Source organism: Melospiza georgiana, chromosome 9 (genome assembly GCF_028018845.1).
Source record: "Melospiza georgiana isolate bMelGeo1 chromosome 9, bMelGeo1.pri, whole genome shotgun sequence".
Classification (NCBI taxonomy): Eukaryota; Metazoa; Chordata; class Aves; order Passeriformes; family Passerellidae; genus Melospiza; species Melospiza georgiana.
The window spans coordinates 20,326,467-20,353,731 of record NC_080438.1 but is presented as its reverse complement, the minus strand read 5'-3'; the positions used below and the strand labels follow the sequence as shown (position 1 = coordinate 20,353,731).

General features: G+C 38.9%; 2 protein-coding genes across 2 annotated transcripts in view; one reads left to right on the top strand and one right to left on the bottom strand.

The window, feature by feature from the left end:
• The window catches only part of PIGK (phosphatidylinositol glycan anchor biosynthesis class K), a 65,795-nt gene extending 45,119 nt beyond the window's left edge, over positions 1 to 20,676 (bottom strand). Inside the window, 10 exon segments of the mRNA XM_058029755.1 lie at positions 6,639 to 6,811; positions 11,322 to 11,432; positions 12,171 to 12,288; positions 12,632 to 12,728; positions 13,076 to 13,187; positions 14,423 to 14,558; positions 16,609 to 16,700; positions 18,719 to 18,772; positions 20,168 to 20,610; positions 20,613 to 20,676. Of these exon segments, the coding sequence (XP_057885738.1) occupies positions 6,639 to 6,811; positions 11,322 to 11,432; positions 12,171 to 12,288; positions 12,632 to 12,728; positions 13,076 to 13,187; positions 14,423 to 14,558; positions 16,609 to 16,700; positions 18,719 to 18,772; positions 20,168 to 20,610; positions 20,613 to 20,676 (1,400 nt within the window).
• Positions 20,677 to 20,725: 49 nt separating this feature from the next.
• The window catches only part of AK5 (adenylate kinase 5), a 98,951-nt gene continuing 92,411 nt past the window's right edge, over positions 20,726 to 27,265 (top strand). The window contains exon 1 of the mRNA XM_058029752.1: positions 20,726 to 20,747. The gene's annotated coding sequence lies outside the window, so the exon portion shown is untranslated. The remainder of the gene's footprint in view (positions 20,748 to 27,265) is intronic.

Below are 27,265 nucleotides of genomic sequence, written 5' to 3'. Positions count from 1 at the left end.
AAAAAGCAATAATTCTGCTTGAGCCTTGAAAATTTAATAGTTATGTGTACAGAATCATTTCTAGGGCATAACAAATGTTGATGCGAATTTGGCCTCTGAATTCCAAAGACCTAAGAGTTCCACAGTCACTGCTTCCAGATGCCTGCTTCTCTTCACCCCTGTTTTTTCACTCTGCTAGAAATCACACAAGAAGGGTATCCTAACAAACATCACTGGCAGCTCTGGTACTTCTGACAGGAAGCAAATAATAGTAATACAGTTTTATTGAAATTCCCATGTTACCTCTCAGTGCTGAAAACATGCCAAAATTACATGAAAATATTTCCTGGTCAGACTTATGCCAAATACCACAGCTGTTTTCATGGTCTTCTTCAGCAGCAACATAAGAGCACACAGCTACAGCAATACCACTAGAAACAGACATTAATTTTTATTTAGCACCTGGGCAGCAAAGCAAGAAGATCAAGCCAGGACCTCCATATAAATAGCACTAGAAAGAATAACAAGCACTTCAGGAGACTGCAATTATAAAGCAGCCTGCTCAACTGCAAAAATAATAGCAGGTAAAGATCACACAGGGAGAAGAGATGAAGAAGAAATAATGAAACAAAACAAGAATTTTACATAGGAAAGGTATAAAAAGGAGTGGATAAAGGAAAACAAAATAAAAACCCTACATTAAATACCCTCTGATACCTAAATATTCTCAAGCTGTCTAGATGATGTTAAAATCTACTAGATATACTTAAGATTTCCAACTTAATCTGCCATGCAACAATTGTAGACTGCCTAACACACGTGCCCGAGTCAACTGGCATATTAAAGTCATTTGTGAAGAATGTAAAGGTACTGAAGTTGATTCAAAAGCTGAATCCAGTAAAATACTGCCATTCACTTGCACATGGTTCATGGTACCTCTACAGACCAAGAGGTTTCTTTGCCTATTAAAATTATACCTAGAAATAATTAACCATATATAGGTTCGACAAAGCAGTGTTATACTGAAAATGTGAAATGATAGAGCACAACAATTGAAGGTTTCTTATAGAAATAATGGAGGATCACACACAGAACAAAAATTTGGAGGAAGAGGGGGGAAAAAATCACCAAAGAAAGTCTGAGTCAAGAGCTATAGTATTGAAACAAAACCTTTTTTATTACCAAAAAAACCCCAATATCTGTGAAAATGCATGGTCAAAAATCCTTTCAAAGGAACAAAAACTAAATTGTTCCAAGCTGCTTTTAAAAATACTTTGCTAAACAGGGACTGTAATTACCAAGCACAGCACTTTAGTGGATTTAAAAACTTCCCAACACAATTTATACTTGCAGTTCCTTTTGATATTGTCAGTCATCCTTATTTATTTTAAACCAACATTATACTAGTGAGACTGTGCCCTCCTAAGTATTTTTTCCTTCTATAGTCTTCATAATAATTTCACTTGTATTACCTTGAAAAGTTCTTTTACACTAGTAGGTATAGGAGTGTGTGTATATATGCCTATGTATATGCTGACCTATCTTTATGGAAGCAAAGAAACCCCAAATATATTTACAAAATACTTTAGGAAATCCAGCAATAATATTTAACAGCAAGTATGGGCTCAGCCATCTTCTTTGATTACTTGTAGGCTATTAGAAAGCACATGGATTAAAAAATCCAAACTTACCACTAGAACAGAATAAATCTGTAAGACATTAGAGAAAATACAGTATGTGTGTAAGTGATTAGTGTTCTTCATGGGAAAAATTATGAAACCCATCTGAAGATGTTTGTGGTCTTAAAAATAACAGCTTTTTATTCCCACTGGGAATTCAACTCTGATGCATAGAGACCTACTAAATTCTGAGGGTTTTTTCTATTTTTACATTACTCTGAATCGGAAACATGTTACATCTCTATCAGGTTGGGTTTATCTTATTTTCAGTAGAAAAATAAGATAAAAAGCCTCCCATTATCCGGTTGAATTTCCACCGAACAAGGACCAAGCGGAACTCCCGGTTTCCACACCCGCCTGATTCCGAAGGGATCCCGCAGAGCGGGGCGTGGGGCGGGAACGGCAGGGCCCTCCCGGCCCCGGCCCCGGTCACTGTCCCTGTCCTGGTTACAGCCATTATTCCAGCCCCGGTCCCGGTTTCGGTCACTGTCCCGGTTACAGTCACTATCCCAGCCCCAGTCCCGGTTACAGTCACTGTCCCAGCCCCAGTCCCGGTTACAGTCACTATCCCAGCCCCAGTCCCGGTTACAGTCACTGTCCCAGTCCCGGTCCCGGTTACAGTCACCGTCCCGGTTACAGTCACTATCCCAGCCCCAGTCCCGGTTACAGTCACTATCCCAGCCCCAGTCCCGGTTACAGTCACTGTCCCAGCCCCGGTCCCGGTTACAGTCACTGTCCCGGTTACAGTCACTATCCCAGCCCCGGTTACGGTCACCGTCCCGGTTACGGTCACCGTCCCAGCCCCAGTCCCGGTTACAGTCACTATCCCAGCCCCAGTCCCGGTCCCTGTCCCAGCCCCGCCCGCCGCGCTCCCGCTCCGGCGCGATGGCGCCACCTGCCGGCGCCGGCCGGGAGCGGCCACGGGCCCGCCTGGCGCTGCCCGGCCCGCGGAGCGCGGGACCCCCGGCGGGAACCGGGACCCGCCCGGCAACGCGAGCTGGCAGAATTAGTCCTAAAAGTGACTTATGAAACGTGAAAGGACCACACACTTGTGGCACCTGGTACAGGGCATCCTTATTTAAGGAAAGTCCTCTGAGCTGAGCAGCATCTACTTGCCAAATAATCAAATTACATATTGGTTCATAAAGTGGATTCCCCAAGGCTTCAGGACCCACGCAACAGCAGCTTTAATTACTAAGCACATCAAATTGAAAATAGGTGGTGGAAAAGAAGAAAGGACAGGGAAGAGACACCAACACACAGAGAAAAAATAGATTGAGAGAACATTAGCTAGCAATATTCTGCCAATGAACTAATTACTCATAAGTAGCCTGTTACAAGCGTCCCTCCTAACACAAGTCACCAATTTATTTATTTTTAGGAAAACAGTCACTGTCAGTAGTGAAGAATCACAATTCTTCATAACAGAAGCATTAATACAAAGCCTAATTCTCAAAAGCAATGAAATTAGGACGGTTTTATATGATGCTGTCATTAATTCACTCCTTACTACACTCAAGGGAAATATTCATCCCAATTTTTACCAACACTTTCTGCTGATACAGGTCTTTTCCTCATGACAAAAACTGAAAAGGAGAAAATGTTCCAACTGGCTGTAGACTTACAATCCAACTTTGAAAGACACACTCCTAATTTATTGGATTTTTCAAAACCTGCAAGGCTCCTCCTCCAAAGAAGCAGGATTTCTTCTACTCCTTAATGTTGACTTTTTGCACTTGCATGGGGATTTAGACAAAACATACCCATCTGAAGCCTCAGAACCCCTAGACTGTCAGATTTTCTGCTAAAATTGACAGCTACAGATCCTGTCAGGACTGAGGCAGCTGCAGAACAAGCCCTTTGAAGTGAGCACAGCTTAGACTGAACCAGCTATGAAGAAAGGAAACAGCAGAGGAACCTTCTCTTTATTTTTTAAAGCTTTTACTCGCAAATATTCACCTACCACTACGTGGCTAGAAAGAAAGCCTCTTCTCTGGTTAATTAGTAGTTGTTCTCTGTATGAGTCTCAGCCCAAGCCAGAGGAAACTTCAAAGGCCTCACTCATCAAATGTCACGGCACGAGCTCCACGTGAAGCTGCCAGTTCTGATCTGGCTGCACAGCTACGGCTCACGCTGGGCCGGGGAGCGGAGCTGTACAACCAAGTAATTGCTAAGCAATTGTGTAACAAAAGAACAAACTTTCCATTGAAAAGATTTGGCAAAGTCACAGCAGTGGGCAAGACGAGAACTGAACAGTCTGCCAGCAGTACAATCCTGCTACATGCCTCACACGACAGCATCTTCTTTACCCATAATCTGTGTAATCAGTGGTTTACCTCTTTTGTTCATTTGGCTTTTAACATCCTTATCTGCACCTGTGACACCTGCAGCTTTAAAACAAACAAATCAGATCCAACACAGACCACTTAAGACTGTGTCAGAGCTGAGGGCCAGATTTCATTCTGTGGTTATACTTTGTAACACAAACATTCTGTAGCATTCTGCTGCCACCAGTATGTAAAAGGAGAACAAAAAAGGTATCAAGCTAACATTGAGGGAAGAATAAAACACAGGACATTATTCATAAAGGAATGAAGCCTCAAGACTTCATCAAATATTAAACCAATAACATCTTTACACTCAGTAACCAATGTAATATAAATTTTGATGTACCAGTAGTATATACTTGTGATCTATCAGATACCTCTTGGTCAATAAATCTTACAAACTCTTAAGGACCCAAGTTCAATTCTTTATTACTTTCTTCTGCTTCATCAGGGCTTTTAAAACAATGCTGGGCATGAACAATATTAGTGATTAGTCATAACTACTTTGGAAGGATTATTTCACTTTTAATAAGCTTGGTTGAGTTCTCTCCCAATGAAACAAAAAAGAATAAACCAGGCTTCATAAAGAATATAGGCTTATATAAAGGTTTATATAAAGAATAGTCCCATCCTCCCCCAGCTGTTTTACCTCACAGTGTCAACAGCCACTGCACTCCCAAAAGGCACAGAATGGTTTAACTGACACTGAAAGGATTAAGAATAAGCACTCATATTCTTTCATTCAGGAGTCATTCTTACATTATTTTGGGACAATTAGTGGTAGCACCTATTCAAAAATCATGTAATTTGTGTTCTGTCTTCTCAACACCCTCAGAAACAGGTGTGTGTAATGTTCAAAACATTCTTTTAAAAAAACAGAGTAACTAGTTCTTGTAGATCAGATGCTCCAAAACTGCATTTTTAAAAGGCAATAACATTTTCATTCAATAAATTCACTTCAAGATGTAATTTGTTGTAATTCCTAAGTTTCTTGTAGCTAAACAGAACTGTCATATCAAGAGGTACTGACCTCAGAATTCTGCTTAAGGAATTTATTAAGCACTCCACATCATTGTCTGTTAGAGCTATACTACAATTTTTCAGTACTTTTTTAACCAATTCCATACTTTCTCCTCCATTAAAAACATATTGTTTATAAACTCTTTCCAAATGGTAACAAGACACTGAGAACTTAAGTACTTTTTTAGAAAATTGTATAAAGGAGAACTATTAAACCAGACATTAAACCAGCATGCCCCCACCCCTTCCAATTTCACAGACCTAAGTGGATTGCCATGATAATGTAATACAGCTTTCACTAAATATCAGAACATTTCACAAGGATAATATTCCTCTCTGTGCATGAATGTCCATTTCTCAACATGCTTCCATGTGTGCAGTGCAGAAGCATCAGGCACCAAAAACCTCTCCATTACTGACACCAAAAAAAAAAGCTGAAAATTCCAGCCAGTCATTTTCTGTTTCAGAATGGTAAAGTCCTTCAAAATCAATTTCTCCTTTCAATTTTCCACAAATCAGAAATCCACATAGGCGAGTTTTCATCATGGTTTTTGACTAGCAATGTCAAATGTCTTTTACTTGCCAAGAGCTTTTTTATTCTTCAGTGAAAAAAACAATTTAATGCCACTAAGTACTGTTCTATACTAAGGAATCACAAAACTAGCTTAAGATTTATATGGTATGTACTAATGCATATGATCCAGACATTAACACAATATGAAAGTAAAATATGATATACACTAAACCTTGCAGGATATTTATAATGACAAGTACCAGAGTTACTGTTACCTTGAAAATAAATAAAACTGCTATCCACTGGCTTGAGCAGCAGTAAACAACAAGGCAGACAAGAATTTACATGAATTTATGTGTTGAAAATATTTAGTCCCTGATATAACACAATATTTCAATCCTTTGTTTCCCCTCCTACAGGGCAGTAACATCAAGCACAAAAGACACGACAGAAATGGAAGTACAATGCTAAATAAACCCTACAGAACAATCTTCCTTTACATCTTCCCAATAGGTGGCAACAGAATCCCAAAAATACAAAGAAGTTTATATATTTCTTTCTTCATCCACAAAGTAATGGAAGCCCTGTTGCGACTTCAATCAATGAACTTGCACCAGTAATTTTAATCAAATGAATCACTGCATCTCAGGAACAGAAATTCTCAGGACAGAATAATGCCAAAGGCCAGAGAATTCAGAGAACTGAAACAAAACATTTATTAAAAAGCTAATTGTTATCAAACACCTAACCTGATTGCTTATATTCTGAGCTTATCTGGGAGGGGCAAACAACCACAAGCAGGAATTGCAGTAACAAAATACTTGAGCACTAAAGAAGAAATGTTAAGGAAGAAATAAAATCCTGAACTACTTCTGTTGCTGTTGACATCCACACCTTGGTCTTAAGCAGCATTTTTTTACGAAGGTCAGGAAAGGAGTGGGCACTTTAAAACAAAGTTTTCAGCTGACAACTTTGTGACAGTAGGAGGTCCACAATAACTCCCTGATTCCTTGTAAGAAATGACAGGAAGTCAGAGTTCTTTTTCCTCGGCAGCTAAACAACTACTTTGTTCTTGTGTCACAAAGCTATAGAAATCAGGTGTAAATCATGTCCACTTACTTGCTTTCCAGGCCAGGCACATCCCTGTCCAGGGAAAGCCTCTCTGCAGTGATCTCCACCTTCCTGACGCTGCCGAAGAAATCCGTGATCAGGACATTCTGAGGGTCTCGCTGGAACAGGTCTGTCCGGTGCCCAGGCGTGGAAACACACAAGCTTTTTGGACAGACCTGGAACTGAAACCAAGACGGGCAATCACATCCTGTCCCTCATCCAACACTCTCTACATACACCTTCCACAATGAAACAACTACTAAAAAGAAAGATAAATAATACATGTAACTTGCAATGATTTCAGTACAAGCTCCATAGCTGAAAAAAATGGTAGAAAAAAATGCATTAAAATGCATAAACATCTTGATTAAGCATTTCTGAAAATCTTTTTCCTTACATTAATGCCACTGGAGTTTAAAAATGCTCCTGTGAAAGCCAACCATCAATTACATCTAACTGATAAATGCACAAATATATTGTTGAATATAGATGCAGCAATGCTGCTATAACCTTCCAGAAGTCACAACTGGGCATAAATTCTTCATATTTACCAAAAGGAGGCATGCAGAATTAAACAAGCTTTAATAAGTAGCTATGCTGAAGGCTTCATAAAGAAGCAAAAATCTACATTTTGATCAGGAAAAAAAAACAATCCAATAGTCTTGTTTCTAATTTATAGCCTACAAATTAATGCATAGGATCTTCTAATACCAAAAGTGCTTTATTTACATGAAGCTCACAAACATCCTGTGACACCTACAAACCTTATTATTTATTATTTTATCCATGTATTTTGTCTACATATCAGATCCCCTATATCCCACACACGCTGCAACACCTGAAAGACAAAACCAGCACTAACAAAAGCAGAAGGAACAGTGACAGATTTGTTGCAGCATTTAGAACACCTGGCAAGACAGAATGTCTCTTAAGTAACAGGTCTGCTATGTACCCAGCAAACACTGAAGGCAATACAAATGCACGCTGGACACAAAGCTGTTTTGCACAAGTCCTACCACGCTTGCCACAACACAGATCACCTGGAAACAGTGCAGGTTATGTGAGTCCTTCACATTCCAGCCACACAGAACATTTTACAGAAGAAATTTAACATACAGGACTAAGAATGTCACTCTCCACATGGGTGTTCATCTTTCTTAATCTTACATTTTCCAAGTGATTTTTACAAACAGGTCCATCAACCACAGGAACTAGAGCTCATATACCTAAATTACATCATGGGTCAGCTCTTCCAAGGTTGCATCCTTACGGCAAAACCACAGGTCCTAATCAGCTCAGTGCAAATATAACTTGGAATTATCCCAGATTATGACTGACAAAAACCTGTGAGATTCAGGTCATACTTCCCAGCAGAAATACTGTGCTCAGCCTGACACAAAAGGCACAGACTTTTGTTGCACATTCTTTCTGGACAACAGAGTCTTACCTTACAAAAAGTTTCCCAGAGAGGAAACAATCTATCTGGCTTTTCTTCATAGAGGACAGATTCTACCTCCCCATTCCTCTCTTCTGCTCTATTCCAGTTTCTCTTTTATCCCTTTTTAGCCCAAGCCTGTAAGTAGCATTAGGCTGCTTGTCCAGGGACAGCTCAGCTCACTTTCACCTTTACCTGAAGCAGACAAGCACACATATACACTCAGCTCTTATTTTCAAGATTTCCAACTCTCTTGCTGGCTGCTATCACACAGCTGCTAAAGAAAAGATGGGGCAAATCATCCCTTTGTTATCCTCCCTGTGGTGAAAATGAACTAGACTCATCAGCATCATGCTTCCCATACAAAAGCCATTTGTCAATGCACACACGAATTTGCTACAGTTCTCATTTTCACCAAAACACTATCCATTTTCTCCAGCTTTGCTCCAATTAAGGACACAAACATAAAAACTAATTCTCTGAACTAAACCATAAAAAGTAAGCATTTGCTTTAATCCCACTATTTGAAGCATAAATTATGCTGCAGTTATACAAGTAAGTCTCTCACCAAGGTTTTGAGTATGAATGTCCTAATAAACTGCATCAGCATGAAAGTGGGAAACTGATACTGCACCCAACTAATTCTAACCTGTCCTGCAACAGTTTACTACAAGATATTGATATGAATTTGAGTAAAAATATAAAGTGGCAGTGAGAACAAAATTTCAGTGTTAAAAACCTACCAATCCACTACCATTCTGAGAAAGGACAGCAAACCAATTATACCACAGCAGACTAACACTAATAAACAAGGTCTTCTGATAAAAAAAGGAAAAGGCAAACACTGGCTGAGTTAAGCGCACTTTTTCCTATATTAAATTTTCCAAATTTTAATTTTTTTTTCCAAACAGATCTAAAGAACTCCCCCGACTTTGTTATCTTAACTTTTCTAACAACAATTTAGCTATTTTACGATAAATGACACCTCATTTAGAAATTAATTTGAATCTTATTTTAAAAGTTCAAATGTACAACATTTCCATGTACAAATGTACAAATTTCAATGTATTCTTTATTTTCAGGAATTGTGATCAAACCTATAGTCAGTCATTTGCACAGCTTTATGCTATCCCTTAGCAACACAGATGGAGCAGGTGGGGAGTAGGTGGAGTGGATTATGAAAATTGATGTGTCATTCTTCGCAGGAATGCAATATCCAAATCCTAGGTGCATGTGAAGAGAAGCTGTTTCAAGAGTGGTTAGAGAAAAGTAAAGAGGTAACAGGACAGAAGAGGTATAACAAATACACAGTACTTCAAAAAGAGAAGACATTAGACATATCAGAAGATCAAACAACTGAAGATAATTTAATTTTAAAGCTAAGTAGTGAGCAATGCAAGTTACCCTGATCTTGAAAAGCATTATTTTAAACTTAAAAAAATCAGAGTTGGAGAGTTGGATAGAGTACCTTCAGTGCCAGAGTACCTCCTGCAACTGCTGGCAAAAAAACAGGTTTATATCTTTACCATGGACTAACCATATGTCATTTTGGAACTCTTAGATGCAGCCTTGAAAAGCACCAATCCAAAGTCAAGTGGTCACATTTACTGAAATGTGTGCAGATTACAACTCAGTACCTGATCACACAATGGTCTGGGTTGCAAGAGACCTTAAAGATCACCAAGTTCCACCTTCATGGCATGGGCAGGGACACCTCCCACTAGACCAGGCCCTGAAGTCCCATCCAACCTGGCCTTGAACAGATCATCACAAATCACAATATATTTGTGTCCCTTCTCTTCCACTCCCCAAGCATCAATCAGCAGATCAATGCATGATAAGATGATTTACATGATGTAAGGAATTTACCAGTATGGGTAACTTCCCTCAGCTATTCCTGAGTATTTGGCATAGAAGCAAAACCACAGTTAGGTATCTTCTCTGAAGAGCTCAAAAAGTACTTGGCCAGCTAACAAACTTCTACACTTCTCACAATAATCAGATTAACATCCTTCTGGCCAGCCCGCCGATACCACTTCCCAAAGAGTGTCTTACACAGTAGAAAGTACTGTTCCTTTTTATTACCTTTTATTATTAACACAAATTAATTTGAATGAACAGGCTAGGCAAAGATACTTAATCAATAAAGAACTTGCATGTTTTTCTTTATCAAGATTTATTTTAAACTTACCCGTATCCCATAATTAGAAGGTATTATATTATAGGACAGAATTTCATTCCCATAGAAATAAGTAAAAGAACCTTGAGTCTTAGCCATTGAATCAATTCTGTATCAACATAAAATCTGCCAAGTGTGGGTTGTTTAGAGAGAATTCTAGCACACATGTAGCAGTCAGGCTAACACCATCCTCTGTAGACAGAGGGTGGCATAAAACTTTTGAGCAGCTGCTCCTTTTACAGAAAAGAATCTACGACAATGTGTTCTGTAAGTGGTAGCTCTTAGATTACTGATGTGGCACAGCAGGATTTGTTGCTACAAGGTACCAAAGTACAACCCATTACTACAAAAAAAAACTAGCATTGGAACAGGTATTAAGGGTTAATGGAGCACATAAAATATGGTTACTTTTATGTCATCTCACCAGTGTATATATCTTACTGCTAGAGATGCATTTTCATAAATTTTGTCATATTTTACCTGGTTGGATTGTTTTCTTCCTTCTGCTTCATACCTGAAATCTACAGTAATGTTTGCCTCAGCTAGAATTAAGTTCAAACACTAATGGATTTGTACCTATCTTGCTCTGGAATCTAAGCAGATATACAGATAAATTAGTCTCTGCAGGAATTTGTGAGTGCACTGTTAGAATTTTGACTGTTCAATCACATGAGGCTGTTTTGCAAAACAACATCAATGCCTGCTTTTCCACATCTGCAAAGTGTCTGCTATCCTGATTTTAGAAGCTTCCTGCTAAAATATTTCACATGCAAATGCTTCATTCCATTAATACAAATATCTAATGAATACCTTATTATTTTTTTCAGCAAAAATACAAAATCTGGCTAATTTTGGTTATTTTTTTCTGGAGCCAGCAAAGCACTTTTAAATGAAGACAATCCTTGAAATGTTACACAACTACATTTAACAATAGCAAAAAAACCCTCCCTCCAAAGCTGCTTCCGAGAGAAACAGCAGGAGCATAAAAAGCATTTGAAGAACCCTACAGACAAAATAGATTAGTTTTGGAGCTATTAAAGTCATTAGCATATTCATGAATGTTGAGTATTCTACTTACTAGGTCATTCATATTTGTCTGACTGGCTGGATGGATTTCTTCCAAGAACTCTAACACATAGAAGGTGTATCTGTCCATGAGGTGAACGCCAATCCCCAGATCAGGCTGATGCTTTAAAAACAACACACAGCAGTTATTGGGCATTTGCAGGAGAGAACTCAGCATTCAGGAGAAGGAATGTAACATTGCTATTACATTCAAAATGTAATAGCATATTGTAAAAATTAAGCTTGATTCTTTTTGTTCTTAGGCAAATTATGTAAGGAAAATGGCTAGCTGTGAAGAAACCTAGTGCTGATAGGCTGAACAATGCAGTTTATCTATAAACTGTATTCTGGCAATATCTGTGTTTACCAAAAGGCAGAAAACCCCCTCTGAACGGTCCAGCATGGATCTGTGGACTTTCAAAACAGGGCTGGGAGAGCCAGTATTTCTTATAGCAGTGCATGGGTTCAGGTAATCCTGACCAGCTGCTGGAATCTCTCCTATGGCTCCTTCTGTAATTCAGCTGGTATATAGTTACAGCAGGTGAAGGTTAGCATTTTGGTTTGTTTTATATCAAGTATAGCAAGTCCTAGATTGAATATTCCTCACACCCAACTCTCAGCAGTCTTCCCATAAGATTCTGTGCTATCCCTAGACAATGCATATACTGGCCAGCAAGCATAGAAATCCTTCAATAGCCTGGTTCTTTGGGACAGCACACTTATAAGTTTTGTCAAACCCCCACAAAATACCTTATACATTCAGCAATTTGAATAAGAGAAATCTTTAGTTAAGTCAGTAGGAATTGTGCTTCTAATTCAGGCATTCTGAAAACTGTCTTAAGGATCAGATAAATCTACTTACTGATAAAGAATCTTCTCCTACTTGGCTGCTAGCCAAGGCCATTATATTGGGTGAATAAAATCGTTCATACATGGATGCTCCTTGGCAAGTATCAATAATAAACAACAATTCATTGTACCTGAAAGAAAGAAAACAGCCTCCTTACCCATTTCTACTTAAACACCATATACATACTTTGCTTTTTAGTTACCAGGGCAGCTGCTCAAAACGTAAGGAACAGGAGCTCACCCTGATCAGTTTCAGGATGTGAATTTGCCCAGAGCAATACCTTTGAGCAGCTCTAACTGCTGGAAGCTGAAAGCAAAAACTAAAACTCTGCTCTTTGAATGCAAACTCTCAGAAAATGTTATGGACAACCAACAGTATCACTGCTGCAGGTAGCAAGGCATACCAGAATGACACACTTAAGAGTATGTTCAGGATATTCAATATTCAATGTCTACATAATGCTTATTTCTTACCTTCTTTTCTGCCACATTTGTTCAAAGGCATCAGCAAGCTCTACATTTGTGATTTCTTCAGAATCCTGAAATTTTAGGAAACCATTTCCACCATGGCCTGACAGAAAAATCAGAAGTTGGGCAAGGATATAGGTTAAAGGAAGATACACCGCCTTGTTGATCATTTTTCTAAAACAAGGTAAACACAATTCTCTTTCTACAGAAACAGTCCAACAAAACAAAATATCAGTACAGTAAAAAAAATACACATACACCATTTCAACAGGAAACTATACTGGCTTAGTACTGCTTTACAGGCATTTTTTTCTTAATTACAATAACATGCTAAAACCAGAAAAAAAATCTTTTGGTCGATCCTTTTGTGCATTTGTATTACTGATGCTTTCAAGAAACCCATCCAACTGAGCAAGCATCAACAGACTGTACACAGAAACTTGCAATTACCTGTCATATATATTAAAATATTGCTTCTGTCATCAGAAAGAAGACGTTTCGATCGTGGTGTGCTTGGTGGGATTCTTCCCGTTAAAACACGCAAGAAATTTTCCACAGTAACCTATGAATAGAAGCAGAAAGTCATTTTCTAAAGATAAAAACATTGATCAGCCATAGGCTGGGTTACAGAAATTAAATAATGGAATGTATCTCTAATGCAGTGTATCTAACCAGACATAGTACGGCATGGTATAAACTGCATAAACATTTTCTGTATAAGGTTTTACTTCAGTTTAAGAATCATGTGGTACTTTTTATTATACTCTATTAACACCAGCTAGTTGCTTAATTATATCCAATAAATCTACCACCATTATTAAATACAGTTTTAAAATACATTTACATTGATCTAAAAACCTGTCAGCATACAGCTTCATTGTGCCAAAGCTGCTCCTGTACTCACAAAATGCTCCAACATTAGTGTGTGTTACCATGGAAAAACAAAAGTTTAAATTCCCTCTGCAACTCAGGAAAGAAAAAACAAGATCAATTCAGTTACATAAGTCTGAGTGATCAGATGAGATCCATCTGAGTGGTGACTGCAACACATCCTATAAAACACCACTTCCCTTTTAAGTACACGTGCACAGCTCGAATGCCAGCAACAAATCCATACCCAGGAAAAAACATGATAAAAAGAATGTAGCTCTATTCCAGTTCTGTCTCTTCACTTCTTTGTATAAAGCTTCAGAGAAATAAAACATCTACTATATACTTAAATACAATCCAATAAACCTTTAGCAATAATTCTACAGCACTATTGAACCAAGAAACTGGTGTGTAATTTTGTCTCAACTGGTAAAGACACTCCTGGTATGAAGGAATATTACATGAAAAGAAAGGTGACAGAATGCAGATTTTTATACAGTAATTGCTTTGCAGTAATGATTAAGTTATGGCTTTTGTTTTATTTTAGGAGCATATGCTTAAGGTTAGGAATTAGAGTACAGCTACCTAATAAACAATTCACCTGCACACCAAAATTTTCACAGTAATTTTTGTGTTGCCAAGATGAGACACTGAGCAGTCATTTCCAGAGAAATTTCAGTAATGTGATTCTATTCCATTATTTAAAATAGACACAATAAACATGATTCTAGTACAAGGAACTTCAAATCCAAACAGATATCAAGGAGGGGAGGGGTATGTATTTTACTCTCATCACTGATAATAAAAGCCCAGCCCCAAACCAGTAATATGAACAGAAAGACTTCCTCAAACTTTACAGATGCTGCATAAATCGTTAAACTAACACTAGAAAATAAAGACTCAGTGTTTTAATTAAAGCACAGTTACCTCATAGCTTCTGTAATCCACTTCCACATCATCTCCATAGACATTCAGCTCCATGTTTTTATGACTAAACACAGTAGCAGGTTTGGGATTTCTGGGATTACATGCCATATCATCTGCCAGCATCAAGACAATGTGACTGTGAAAGATAAGAAAAAAACTATTTCAGACATTCTGCTTTCACATAACAGTCAAACAGAAATTAGAACAACACTCTTCAACAATTACAACAATAGCTTGGATCATTAAAAAGATTCCTAGAATTGCAAGTGAAACTTTGCAGAATTATACCCTATTTCCTTATGAGCATCCTCAGTATCACAAAGATGTCACAAACAGAAATGCAGCTGCCTGTCATTTATCCGCAGGACTAAGGCCAAAGATGAGCAGGGGAGTATTTGACATCAGCAACTTTAGTACACAGGCTTGCCTGGACCCAGGGGGCCAGAGCTCTTAATAAAATAATTCAGATTTTTAAAGGGCACTAAAACCAACAAACTCCAAGAATCATAATAAATGTTTATATTTTTGCATGTGATTTTGAAGTTTGTTGGGAATATTTGGTTAGTTTTTTTTTTTGTCTTGTCAGTATTTTGAAAGAAGTCTTGCAGCAAATAAAGAAAAACACATAAAGTAAGTTTGCCTAAGGAAAAAACATGTTCAAATCCACATAAAAATTGCTGTAAAGGCTAAATAAACAGCTATCTCTCACTCTCTTTTTAGGTCTTCTCCAATGTCTTGGAGAGTGTTCTTGTCTCTAGTCCAAAGCATTGCTGGCTTTTTAAGATTAAGTCCAGATCTCTGGCTATGGATAAGCAATGGATCTTGCCACTGAACACAGAAATCTCAGTCACACCATAGTTCTTGCAGTATTTCTAAAACTCACACTTATTTTGACTTTAATGGTAAAGACAGATGGATGCAAAGAAGATGAAAGTTCTCAGGTAAGGGCAGAATTGATGACAGAATTTCTGAGGCAGTGCCAAGGGCACCTGTGCTTCAAAGGCTGCACAGGAGAGAAGACAGCTGCTCCTGAATGACATCCTCAAGAACAAAAGCATCTTTCTGTGCCTTTCAGCCCACAGCACTTCTGCAGTGCATTCTCTTGGATTTATAACCCCAAAATGCGTCTAAAAATTGAGTTTCAAACTCTACTCTTTCAAAAACCAGAAAGTCACTCCTTTTTCTCTTTTTTTAAATATAAGAAACACAGGGAACAGGATGTTACTGTCAGTGCATTCATAGTTGAGTGGGAGTTAACTGGGGACTCCAAGTGTGCAGTTTTGGACTTGGACCTTGGACAAAAAAATGCCAAACTAATTCAATCCATCAGAACATGCATTTTGCAGTGATGAAGCAGGCCACACTTCTTCAGGCAGACATGCTGGAGAAACTACCAGTCCTCTAAACTACCATTTAAAACCAGGACCACAAGGAATTCTATAGGAGCCTATGGTACATATAGGTTATGACACAATGGATGCTGGTGCCTTAAATTTACTTCCACAGTTCTGACAGAAATTAATTACATTCTGAAACAGCTGGAAGGAACTGTGCCAACACCACTAGAACTCTGACTAGGAACACAAAGATACTTTAGAACCTTCCTATTCCCTTTGTCAAAGAAGAGATACTGTTCTAACCCTTGTGCATCACTAGGGAAACACAACTTGTACAGACAAGAACCTGGTTTGCCAAATAAAATAATGCAAAATTGATTTTTTCAAGGCAACTGTCAATATACAGGAGTTTCTCCTATAGTTCAGAGCCTTTAAAGATCCAATGTAGTTACAGATGTGGAAGTCTTACGTCTTAGTACAGTCACAGTTACCAACATCTCCACACTAAAAGGAAATTGAAGTACAGCAAGACTCACCTCTCACAGTAGTACTGCCTTTGCTTAGTGTATTTAACAGTTTTCACATTACTTTCACCCATTTGCAAAGTGGTGTATTTTAGTGGCTAGATCTAATTAGCCTGTTCCAAAAGGAACACTTTATTATGCAACTTGGTACTTTTTCTTTGGAACAATATTGCTGCGCTTTTCATCACATTGATGCGCTTGCATTCTTCCTTTTTACTTTTATCCAGTTAAACTGGGAAGAAAAATGTATTTCCATACTGATTCAGATAGCATGAGAACTTTAGTAGCCCATTTGCAAGAACTGGATCCACCAAGATTTCCTCACCTATCAGGAATGCCCAGCCTCTTGACACTTCTGTACACGGAAAGAGTATTTGCCACATGACGATAATTAAACCAGAATCGAGATGTACACACCTTGAAACAGAAAAAAAACCACATTAAACAGTGCAAAGATTCAAACTGGCCTGACACATTGCATCAGAACAACATGACTACAGGAATATTTCAAAAATAGTGACAACTCAGAAAGAATATAGTAACACCAAGAAACTAATAAGTTATGCAAATCTTAGTTGTCCCAAAGCAAAAAATTCTGAAAATAAAAGTTAAAAAAAGAAGTTCCCAGCATACTGACTCAAGATAAAATTGTCATAAACCCTTACTAAATATAGAAGGTGGCACTTTGGGGAATAATCCAGCAACAGCAAGTAGATAAAATAAATTTTTTCATTTGCTTTCTCCCTATCAAATGGAAGAGAGATCAAAGGAAGAGTTCTCTCGCAATAGCAATCCCATTCTGGGAGCATTCTTCCACAAAGGCACAAGAGAATTAATTCATGCAGAAGCCATACACAGGGGAAAATGCACTGAGTACATTTGCATTTATGGAGTCAAAGTAAGAGCAAAGTGAGCTCCAACCAATACAAATACAAGTGAATCTGGATACAAATTCTCAGAGTTTAATTTCTACTGTTCTAACAGGCAAGGGGTCAGGGCTCAGACATTCCCTTTACTTACACACTCCCTAAATCAGGTTCTGATTCAGACATTCCAAAAGCTTCTAGAAAAGGTGACTTTAAAACCACAAAAACAGAGATGCAGGAAAAAATCATTTAGATAGTTTCTTAATTTTCCAGCCCTAAATGTAGAGCTGTGAGTCACACCACATAGCATCTCTTTCTCTACTCTTTCCATAATAAGAACTGAGTTGTAGCTCAAGTAATAATAAAATTCAGCCCGAAAGGATCCCCTTGTGTATCTATCACCCTGTCAGTTAGGAATCCCAGAAAACCCCACAGGAATCAGTCCATGAGGACATCTGCCTTTCAGCAAGACTTAATGCTCTGAAAACAAACTGTGTCCAATTTAGCTGAGACATTTCAAGGCACTATCACCTGCACCCTGCCTCCAGTACCTCCCTTAGAACACAGTGGAAAGTGTCTAAGCTTTAAATATAGCTATCCACGCTGCAGCAATTAATTCAAGCTATTGATGAGGTGGGATTGCAGTTTGATCCCAGGTTTGAAGTGCCTGACAGCAGTAACCTCTCTCTGGTTTGCTGCTTAAAATATTAGTAGCAACTATTACAAAACTCAACAATGAACCACTAAGAAAATAAAACCAGCAGAAAATCTGTTCAGCACAGACAGTATAGGTTCTTGGACCTAATTTTCCACCTTCTTTATGTGTTTTTATCGGTACTAATAAAAGCATCTATTTGTTAATAGTATTAAAATAGTATGTTATGTTTTAATAGTTTCAAGTTTGTACATTGTAAAATACAAAAGTTATTTCTTCAATTAGTTACTGTTAACTTTCCTTTTATATTGCTCAGTTTTAGTATCTGGAAAACAAACAGCTGCTACTGAGTAATTACAATAGTGTTCTGAAACAAATTAGTCATTAAAACCTGAATTGTGATTAAGAACCAATTGTGCAGCATGATTCAAAGCTAATAAAAGTTACATGGCAAAAAAAAAGAAAGGGTACAAACAGTCAATCTAAACACTGTATTGCCTCAACTGATCTTATTCCCAGTCTGTTATCACAAGTTAACAGATTGAACAAGAACAAAAATGATACAAATTCTACCTTTCTGCTAAAAGAGACTAGACTTCCCTGGTATCAGAATTACACCTTTTTTTCAACATGCAGTATGCTAATTTAACTATTTTAATGCTTTTGGAACTTTTGTTTTATGAATCCTGCCATGTAGCTAGACACACTGAGTGCTTGAAATTCGGTGATATTGAAAAGACAATTTCATTATAGTGTAATGAATTTGGAGGCACAATTTGAAATTTATTTATTTCCAAATGTTTATCTTTCTATTTCTTTCAAATGAGCATGACTCTTGAATGACTGTTGCAATTACAGCTCCTGATGAAAAACTGTCAACATTATAGGAGGAAAACAACCTGGACCATGCTTACCAAAACTGCCCAGTTATTCGTATGTCCACTTCTAAAAAACTGCTCTGCTTGATCCTGAAAGATGAAAATTTTAGATTTTTCAGCAATAAGAAAGAAATGACCATTCATCATTTTGTTAATTCCACAATAGTGTTCAATGCACATGTTTACCACACATTAATACTGAATAGACCTTAGAAAAGCTAAAAAAGAGGTGTTTTTCTTAACATTTGCACATTTCATGTTAATGCTCCAAATATTTCCCTGAAACTTGCTACAGAACAAAAAGGAACTATTAGTCACTTGCACCTTAGCTAAAAAAGCCCACACACCTCTATGCCAAAGGACACTCCAAGAACAAGATAATGTGATTTATTGACCTACAGTTTCATCCTTAATGAGAAGGGAGCCTAGGATTCCATTCAATTCAATTTTCAAAAGCAGGTAAGAGAATCTGCTGTTTGAACCCACTTTAAATCCAAGGCAGTTACACTTATCTTCCAAAATCAGGATCTATGACAGCAACCTTCTGTATAAATCTGTGTTCTCCACAGTTCCCACTTTCCTTTGCAGATAAGAGGCCTCTTTCTCCTTAACAGGGAGCATAAATCAGGACACAACAAGAGGATAAGTCTTCACAGAGGTAAGGGAATAAGTCTGTCATGGGACAACAACCCAAATCTGCTGACTCTTAAATCACTCTATTAACTCTGAGGAGTTCTGGGATGATGCTCGTGGTCTTACACAAAACACACAGTAACAGAAATACTGTTGTACTTCAAGCAGCAAACAACCTGCAGTTTAATTAGTCATCCAGAGATTGCAAGAATATTTCTATTGTTCAGGGTGCGGGGGTTGTTTGGTCCTAGTCGTAATTAATTTCAAGCATAACAACTTGTTAATAACGCAGAATTCAAAAGCAAACAACACTCCAGATGCAGCGTGGGCATTAAGCTAATTGCTGAAACATGAAGTTACTCCCACCTGACAAACCCACTGGCACCTGCCGTGCGCGAGCGGGCACCGGGCCGGGGAGCCCGGGCCGCTCCTCCGCCCTGGGAGCGCCCGCGCCCGGCCCACCGGCTCCGGCAAGGGGGAACAGACACCCAATACAAGTTACAGTGTCTGGCAGGGAGAAAGTGAATTTCAGAAACCCGCAAGAGGATGAAAAGTCTGAGGGTTTGTAACTTTCAGAAGTTACAGAGCGCCGCGGTTCCGCCCACGGGGCAGCGCCGGGAGGCTCCGCCCGCCGGGGGGCAGCGCTGGGGACCGCGGCTCAGAATCGGTGCCCGTGGTACCGACAGGGCTCCCCCTGCGAGCCGGCAGCCTCCGGACAGCTCCGCGGGCAGCCCATGGGCGCTCTCCCTGCCCGCCGAGGGGCGGCGATGGGGACACGGCAGCACCGAGCCCCAGGCGCCGCCCTCCCGCCCGCTCGGTCTCGGCCCCGCCGCGGCTCCCCCAGCCCCGTACCTGGAGGCCGCCGGGCAGCGCCGCGCCGCAGCAGCCCAGCAGGAGCAGCAGCGCGGCGGCGGCGCGGGCCCGGGAGGCGCCGGGCACGGCAGCCGCCATCTCAGCCCGCCTCCTGCGCGGCCCGGCCGCGGCTGCCGGAAGGGGGGCGGCGGCCTGTGCGCAAGTTCCGCGGGCGGGAGCGCCGCCGACTCGGCCTCGGGAGCGGGGCCGCTGCTGGGAGCGCACCGGGGGCTCTGGTCACGCACTGAGCTCTGCCGGCTCTCCCAGCCTGCCGGGCTGGCGGGACAGAGGCGGTAATGGCTGCCGGTCTGGCGTTGCCTTGGGCACCCGAGTGCGCCGTGGCTCCGTCGTGAGCTGGGGCTGGAAAACACCGGCCGCGCATCCGCCTTCGGCTCGGTTGGCTCCTACGGGGTAACAGCAGCCCTTCCTCTCAGCCGCCTTCAAGAATTCCGTGAAATCCTGGGCTCTAAGAGGGCAGGGCATGGCGAGCTGCGAGCCGAGGGTGTCATCAGGTCTTGGTGGCCGCAGGGCTGCCTTGGAGAGGGACCAGCTTTGGCAAGGGAGGGAGTGGGACCTAAAGGTAGATTTTTTTTTTTTTCATGAAGCCTTGCTATAGCTTTGCCTGTAGTGTATTCATCCCTCAGAGCTGATGCATCATCAAATTTTTATTTCAACGTCTTGAACCAGTTGGTAGGATTCTTTTATTTCTACTATCTCATCTTGTCACTGTTTTGTTCAATTGCCTGATGCCTTCCATCAGTGAAAATGCAGAATCTGCCCTGAACCATGGAAGCTATATCTTGCTCCATGTACTTGTCACCAGTAATGACTTTCTCAGACAGGAGCACATTTCCATGTATTGATGTTGGAATTTCAATAGCATCACATTTGCTGTTTTAAAGCATCACTGGTTTCCTTGACAAAAACAATCACCTGTTATTAGATGGTACTTACTCCCTTCAGAATACCATAGCCACCAGCTCCTGTTGTGCCTGAGCCCTTCTGTGTGAGCCTCTTGTGAACCTGCTGAGAAGTGCTATGGTTGTCAATGTCTGTTCGTGCCTGTTTGTAAGCTGCACTGTTTATCTTCTTCCAGAAAGCTAAATGAATTTAGGGCCAAACTTAAGCCTTTTTTCTTGCCCCCTTCCACTTAGGTCTCTTGATCATTCTCAGATGTGGTCATGATGTGTCAGTATTCTAAAGGATAGACAAGGATAATACTAAAGGATCTCTCCAAGCATGTATTCATGCAGTTTGGTAAACTGATGAGTTGATTTCATATGCCTTGACTCAGATAGCACCGCAATACCTTTCTGCTCCCATGTGGAATTGGCCAGGAAACATGTGACGAGGTCTGAGCCTGTGACTGAACTTCTTTCAGTTAAGCTTACTTCCTTGCTCTTTGCGCTTATTACAAATATTCATCCTTTGGTAACATCCTTTTCACACAGAAATAATGTCAGCAACTGTATCCTGATGATGCATCTTTGAACCAGACATGTCTTGATGTTTGTACCATGTGAAAAGTTATGTCAAATACGGCCAAAAGGTGACTTTTGGTTTACCAAGAAACATTCCTGACATGAGAGGTAATGAACGTCTTTTCTGTGAATAAAATTTAAAATCATCCTGTTTCCTTACAAACTCCTGAACCTCCTGAAATTTGTATCAGAGGTGACTGTAACTTTTTCATTCTCTGGAATGCTAGACTTTATAATTTTAATAGCATTCTTTAAGGGTTACTGTGTCTGATTTGCTACTTCAGAAAATAAACTGAAAAGGTGGAAAAAAGCCTCATGTGGCATTGGAATGATACAAACACAGCTTAGAAACCATGGCAAATTTTCCTTACATGGAAGATCACTTGTATTTCTCATGGTTACATGTAGCTGGGTTTCAATCACCAGGAAGGCTCAGCAGGCTCCTGATGCAAAAGCTGCAAACATAGCTGCGTACATAGCTGATACATAGCTGCACACTCCCAGTTCTTGTGTCCCCTGGTGTCATCTGCAGTGTGTGAGCAGTGTTTGGATCAGCACAGCCACACTGCAGGGGCTGCTCTTTGACTGTGGGTGTTCAGGTCCTGTTGCTGCCTTTCCATCCCAGGGCAGAGGCAGCACTGAGTTAAGGCAAGCTCAGTTGCACAAGCTCTTTGGAATAATCCAAAAGAATGGCCATTACTCCCTCTGATTAATATTCTGTGTAATACTGTGCATCACCTTCTTAGGTCTGTCTCTGGTTTGCCTTCTGAATTCCCTTTGCCTGTTGGAGTGTCTTTTCTAATGGATCTAATTCTCCTTCTACTTCTGGCTCTTATTTCTTTACAGGCTCAATCTTTCTGGGCTTTAGTATTCATCAGACATGTATGAGTGTGCCAGTGCTTCAGGCATTATTCCTGGAGGTGGTATCACTTCTCTTTTTTTTCTCCAGTAAGACAGTACCAACAGCTTTGTCCTCATTTTTTTCATCTTTATTCCCTTAGGCAGCTCTCAGTACATACTTCCATGCCTGTACAGGATTTATTTTTTTGTCTAGAAGTAAAGCTCAATGCTGTCTGCTCCTGTTTCTTCATTCTGCTTTGTTTCTGTGCTAGTAACAATACTTCTCATGCTCTGAGCGTCTTTAGCTTGACCTTTGCCAAGCTAAAGTGTCTTGTACTTCATGGTGAGTAATTAGAAAGGACACCAAATGTGTATTCCAAAATAATTTGTAATTAAAACAATTGTTTAAAAAGCTGCTGTAACTGCAGCTGGTGTTCACATTGCTGCACATCTTGATGCCCTTCCAGATTCTTTCCTCCTCCAGCAGGTTGCTCAGGCCCTAATCCTCTAATCTATACCCTCTAGAAATTGCCCTTTATGAGCCATCTGTCAGCTTGTTCCTGTCCAGCATGGAGCAAAAAAGCCACTGAGGAGGAGCAGAAATCCCAAGTGTAACCCTATAAGCTCCTAAAACAAGAATTTATGATACTAGAGTTCACCTGACACTTTCTAATCATGAAATTGGATTTTTTCCTGTATCAAAAATACCAATTAAATATCTGTAATTTTGTTTGCATTAACCTTGATTGTCTCACTTATTTGTATCACAGTGCATCTCTTCCTTCTTCTATACTCTTGATCACTGTTCTGTGTCTGCTGTCCTGTTTGTTTTAGACTTGCATGTACTGTCTGATAATTGTCTCCTGTGTAAAAGAAAAAAATCTGTCTTTGGCTGTATTTGTTGTGCTTCCAAAAGAAAAATTAAAATAAGCTCTTGCAATGACATAAGTCAACAAGAGTGATTCTTAAGGAATCATCAATAATAGCTGAACGCTACTATCCCACTTAAAATGCAGATTTATTGCATTCTTCTTTTGACTGTCAATACCATAGATTTTAAAAATGCCAAAACAAGTCTACTGAGGTTTGGTATCTCAGCTGATAAAATGGCAACAGTAATTAAATTATTGATTGATCTCACTCATTGGCGTTTTTCCCCCTTTCTGTTAATGGAAGGCTGGCTTGACTAAAGAATGTTCATACTTTGAAAAGATTTACAATAGCAAATTAATACTGATAAAAAGTAGGCAAAATTAATATAGTGAGAGTAATAGATACAGAACTTCCAAAGGAAAATTATTTGAAAGAAGCCTTGTTTCTAATTTTACTGAGCTGAAACAGTTGTACTGAAGGGTGTTTGTCAATAGATTCTCTTTGTACTCTGGCTAAACACAGTAGACTGCGCATTTCTGTTCAACCATAGTATCAAGTGGCTTAACTCCACATTGGAATCAAATAAGACAGTATTTGTTACTGTTATTTACAAAGTGGGATTATAGAAATAATGTTTTACAGGCCTTCTGAGGTCAGAATAGAACACGGGCAAAAACCTTGAAGCCTGCAATGAAATTCAGTTGACATCTGTTCTTAATGAATTAACCATCTACCTTGTCATCAGTTCTGTTCTGTCATTAATGATGTAAATATTACCAGGCATTGAATTTCCATACTGTTGAATTGTGAAATAAGCAAGTATTACATCTTCAGAAGACCAGAAGTTACCAACCATTCCAACAGTTTATTCTGTTGGTAAAAAAAGGTAAAATATGAGAAAAGAAAATGTGGAAAAACAGTGGCAGCTTATAGAGATAGTTAATTAGGTCACATTTAGTCTTTCTGCACCAGTATTTTTCTCAATAGATAAAGCTGAAAATATTTTCTCAAATCATTATTAAAAGAGCAAAATCGGGGAAAAGACAGCAGTAAACCTCCCCAATGTATTATTTATTTAAAACATTATTTAAAATTACCCTCCCCATTGTATTTTTTCATTGGTATTTCAAAAGGGTTCATTCTCAAATAGAAAATTCATGGGCTTCTTAATTAGAAACAAGATAAGAATCTTAATTAAACTGCCCTAAGTACAGCTAAATTTAGAACCAGTTTTACCTTTGGCTTCAAGCAGTGGATAGAACATTGTGGTTTAGAATCGTTAAGAAGCCATCACTTTTATCCCACTGCCAGTTCTGACATCTGTATGATAAATCTCTCCTGAGTGCTGAACACACCAATACCTGAGTGCCTCAGCAAAGTCCTCCCTGTAGGGATTGAGCTGAAGTGGCCTCAGCTCTGCTGGTTAAATTAACTCAAATAAAGGGCAGTGTTGCTGATAGACTCATTTTAGCTCCCAAACCAATACTTAAAGCTATTGTGTGTACTCAAACTGGTCTTCAGCCTGCAATCTAAATATAACCTTTTGTCTTCCAAGTAATTGTCTTATTTGCAAGCAAGGGGTTTTGTATTCCATGGAGAACTACTCATCAGCTATATGAGAAAACCAACAAAACATTTGAAAAAAAAAGGCTGGATGCACATCAGCTTTACCTGGGAAAAGTTAGTATTATGAAAATCTTGTTAGAAATAAGATCTACAGTGAGCCCTGAGTCAACTTGATAAAAGGTTACTCATACTCCAAGTACAATAACATTGATTAACGTTAAACATTTGTACAGTCACTAAAACTGAATCCAGTATATTGCCAGGAAAGGTTATGCAGATCAATGTGTGATGGGTACTGAAATGTCATTAAATCTGACTAGTGGAAGTGTGACTTGAGAAGCAAAATTTAAGACAAATCCAAAATTAGGCCGTTAAGGAATTTAAAGAAATATTCTCAATGAAAGGAATAACTTAATAATTTAAAATGTAAATATATTGTTGTTGTTCTTCTTCTTCTTAATGTTTATCCGGGAGATTTGGGGAAGAGCAGATTGAAACAGCCCAACAAATTTTTAGACAAAACTTTACTTGTAGTTTTAGGAGAAGCTGCTCAAGAGCAGATCAGCAAACCTTAATAATTTCTCACTCTAGTCAAACTGTGTAAAGCAGAGAGATAATTTTCTTCTCTCTTTAGCTTCATTTACCAGGATTGTGTAAAAGCTGCTGTGGATCAGGTGGAAAGTGCTCATGCTGAACTAAGTATAGACTATCCTTCAATAAACTACAAGTTCTAAGATCATGCTCTTGGAGATTAAAAGTATCTGTTTCTGTGAGCTCATTTACCAGAAACTCTTCCCAAGTACAAATGCCAGAATTACTTCATAAATTGAAATCTGTGCTTGGCTGCCAGATTTTGCTATGATTTATAAAAATGAAGTCTTTTTGAAATTTCTTTCTGCACAGGTCAGTAAAAAGCCTTTTCACCATGACAATGCTGGCACTCAGTGCAAGGTGGAATTTTACTTTAAAAATTAAAAGAGCTATTACTAAGCAGAAAGTCTGGGAAAAAACCAACATATTCAGCAAGAAAGTAAATCAGTGACTTGTTGACCCATCAAATACTTCCTTTCTTAAAAGCCAAATTGTGTGGCCTAAGTTAATGATGATATTGTGCAAACTGAGAAGAATTGCCCACACAAGAATGCACTGTTGTGAAATCTATGAAAGTTTTTCTATATTGCTTTGCAACTCATGAATGAAGAATTCAAGCCACTCATTTTCACCTGTCTTTTATCTTTGTTCTATGTATTGTATCCTGATGAGATTTTTCTAACTGAAAGAGAACATCAAGAAAAAGACCTAGTGATAATTGGAATTACTAATACATGAATATGTGCCTGTCATTTCTATGTATCTGTCCTGTGACCTGAACTAGTTGTTTTTGCTGCTAAATATCTGTATTACGTGAAAATGTAAAAGCTACATTTACTGCAGTTAATGACCTTTTACATTTTAAGGCAGGCATTTGAATTTACATGTTCATTCAAGGTGATTGATTTTTGCATGGAGAAAAGGCACCCATCAGTCAATCAACTTCAATTAATCAGCGCTTTAATGGATGCATTTGCAAAAGTATTATCTCAGCAAAAATCACCTTCTTGCACTTGAACTCTCTTAGTTATCAAGGATTTCCTTAAACACAATTTTTCTCATTATAATATTATGTAAATGCTTAAAAACCCCCTTGCATTTTAGCTGCATGTGCATATTAAATATATATCTCAAAAAAAAACCAATAATACATCTCTTTATCAGGTACAGAAATGTAAGGATTCCAGATCTAAGTTTCGCAAACAGAACAAATTAAGACTATTCCTAATTAAGACTATTTAGAATAGTTACATCAAATTATTATATGAGGTCAAAGGTACATAGCTTTCCTTGCTACTTAGCTTTAGAATGAAGATGGTAATCATTTGACATTGTTAAATGTAAAAATAATTACTGCTTTTTAGCTGTAAAGCAACTCACAGAAAGATCTCAAGGCAGTCAGTGTTAATTTCATGTCATCTCAAACCTGGATTCTTCAAACACTACTCAAAAATTTGGAGTGTTGCTAATTTGTATTCTCTTTTGCTTTCATCTGATTCTGTTTGCCTGCATATTTCCACAGGATTAGGAAAACAGTTTAATTTTTTAAATTGCTATATATTACCATGTTGTAAGAAGCATTTTTAATCCAGATACTTTTCCTTTTCCATTTTTGTCACATAGGAGACTGAACATATTTTGCCTTCTTTATATCCTCATCTAGGAACCAGAAGAGTATGAACTATCTTTTCCATTTCCTTCAGTAATTCTGTGTCTAGTTATGATGGTCTAAAATTGCCATATTTGT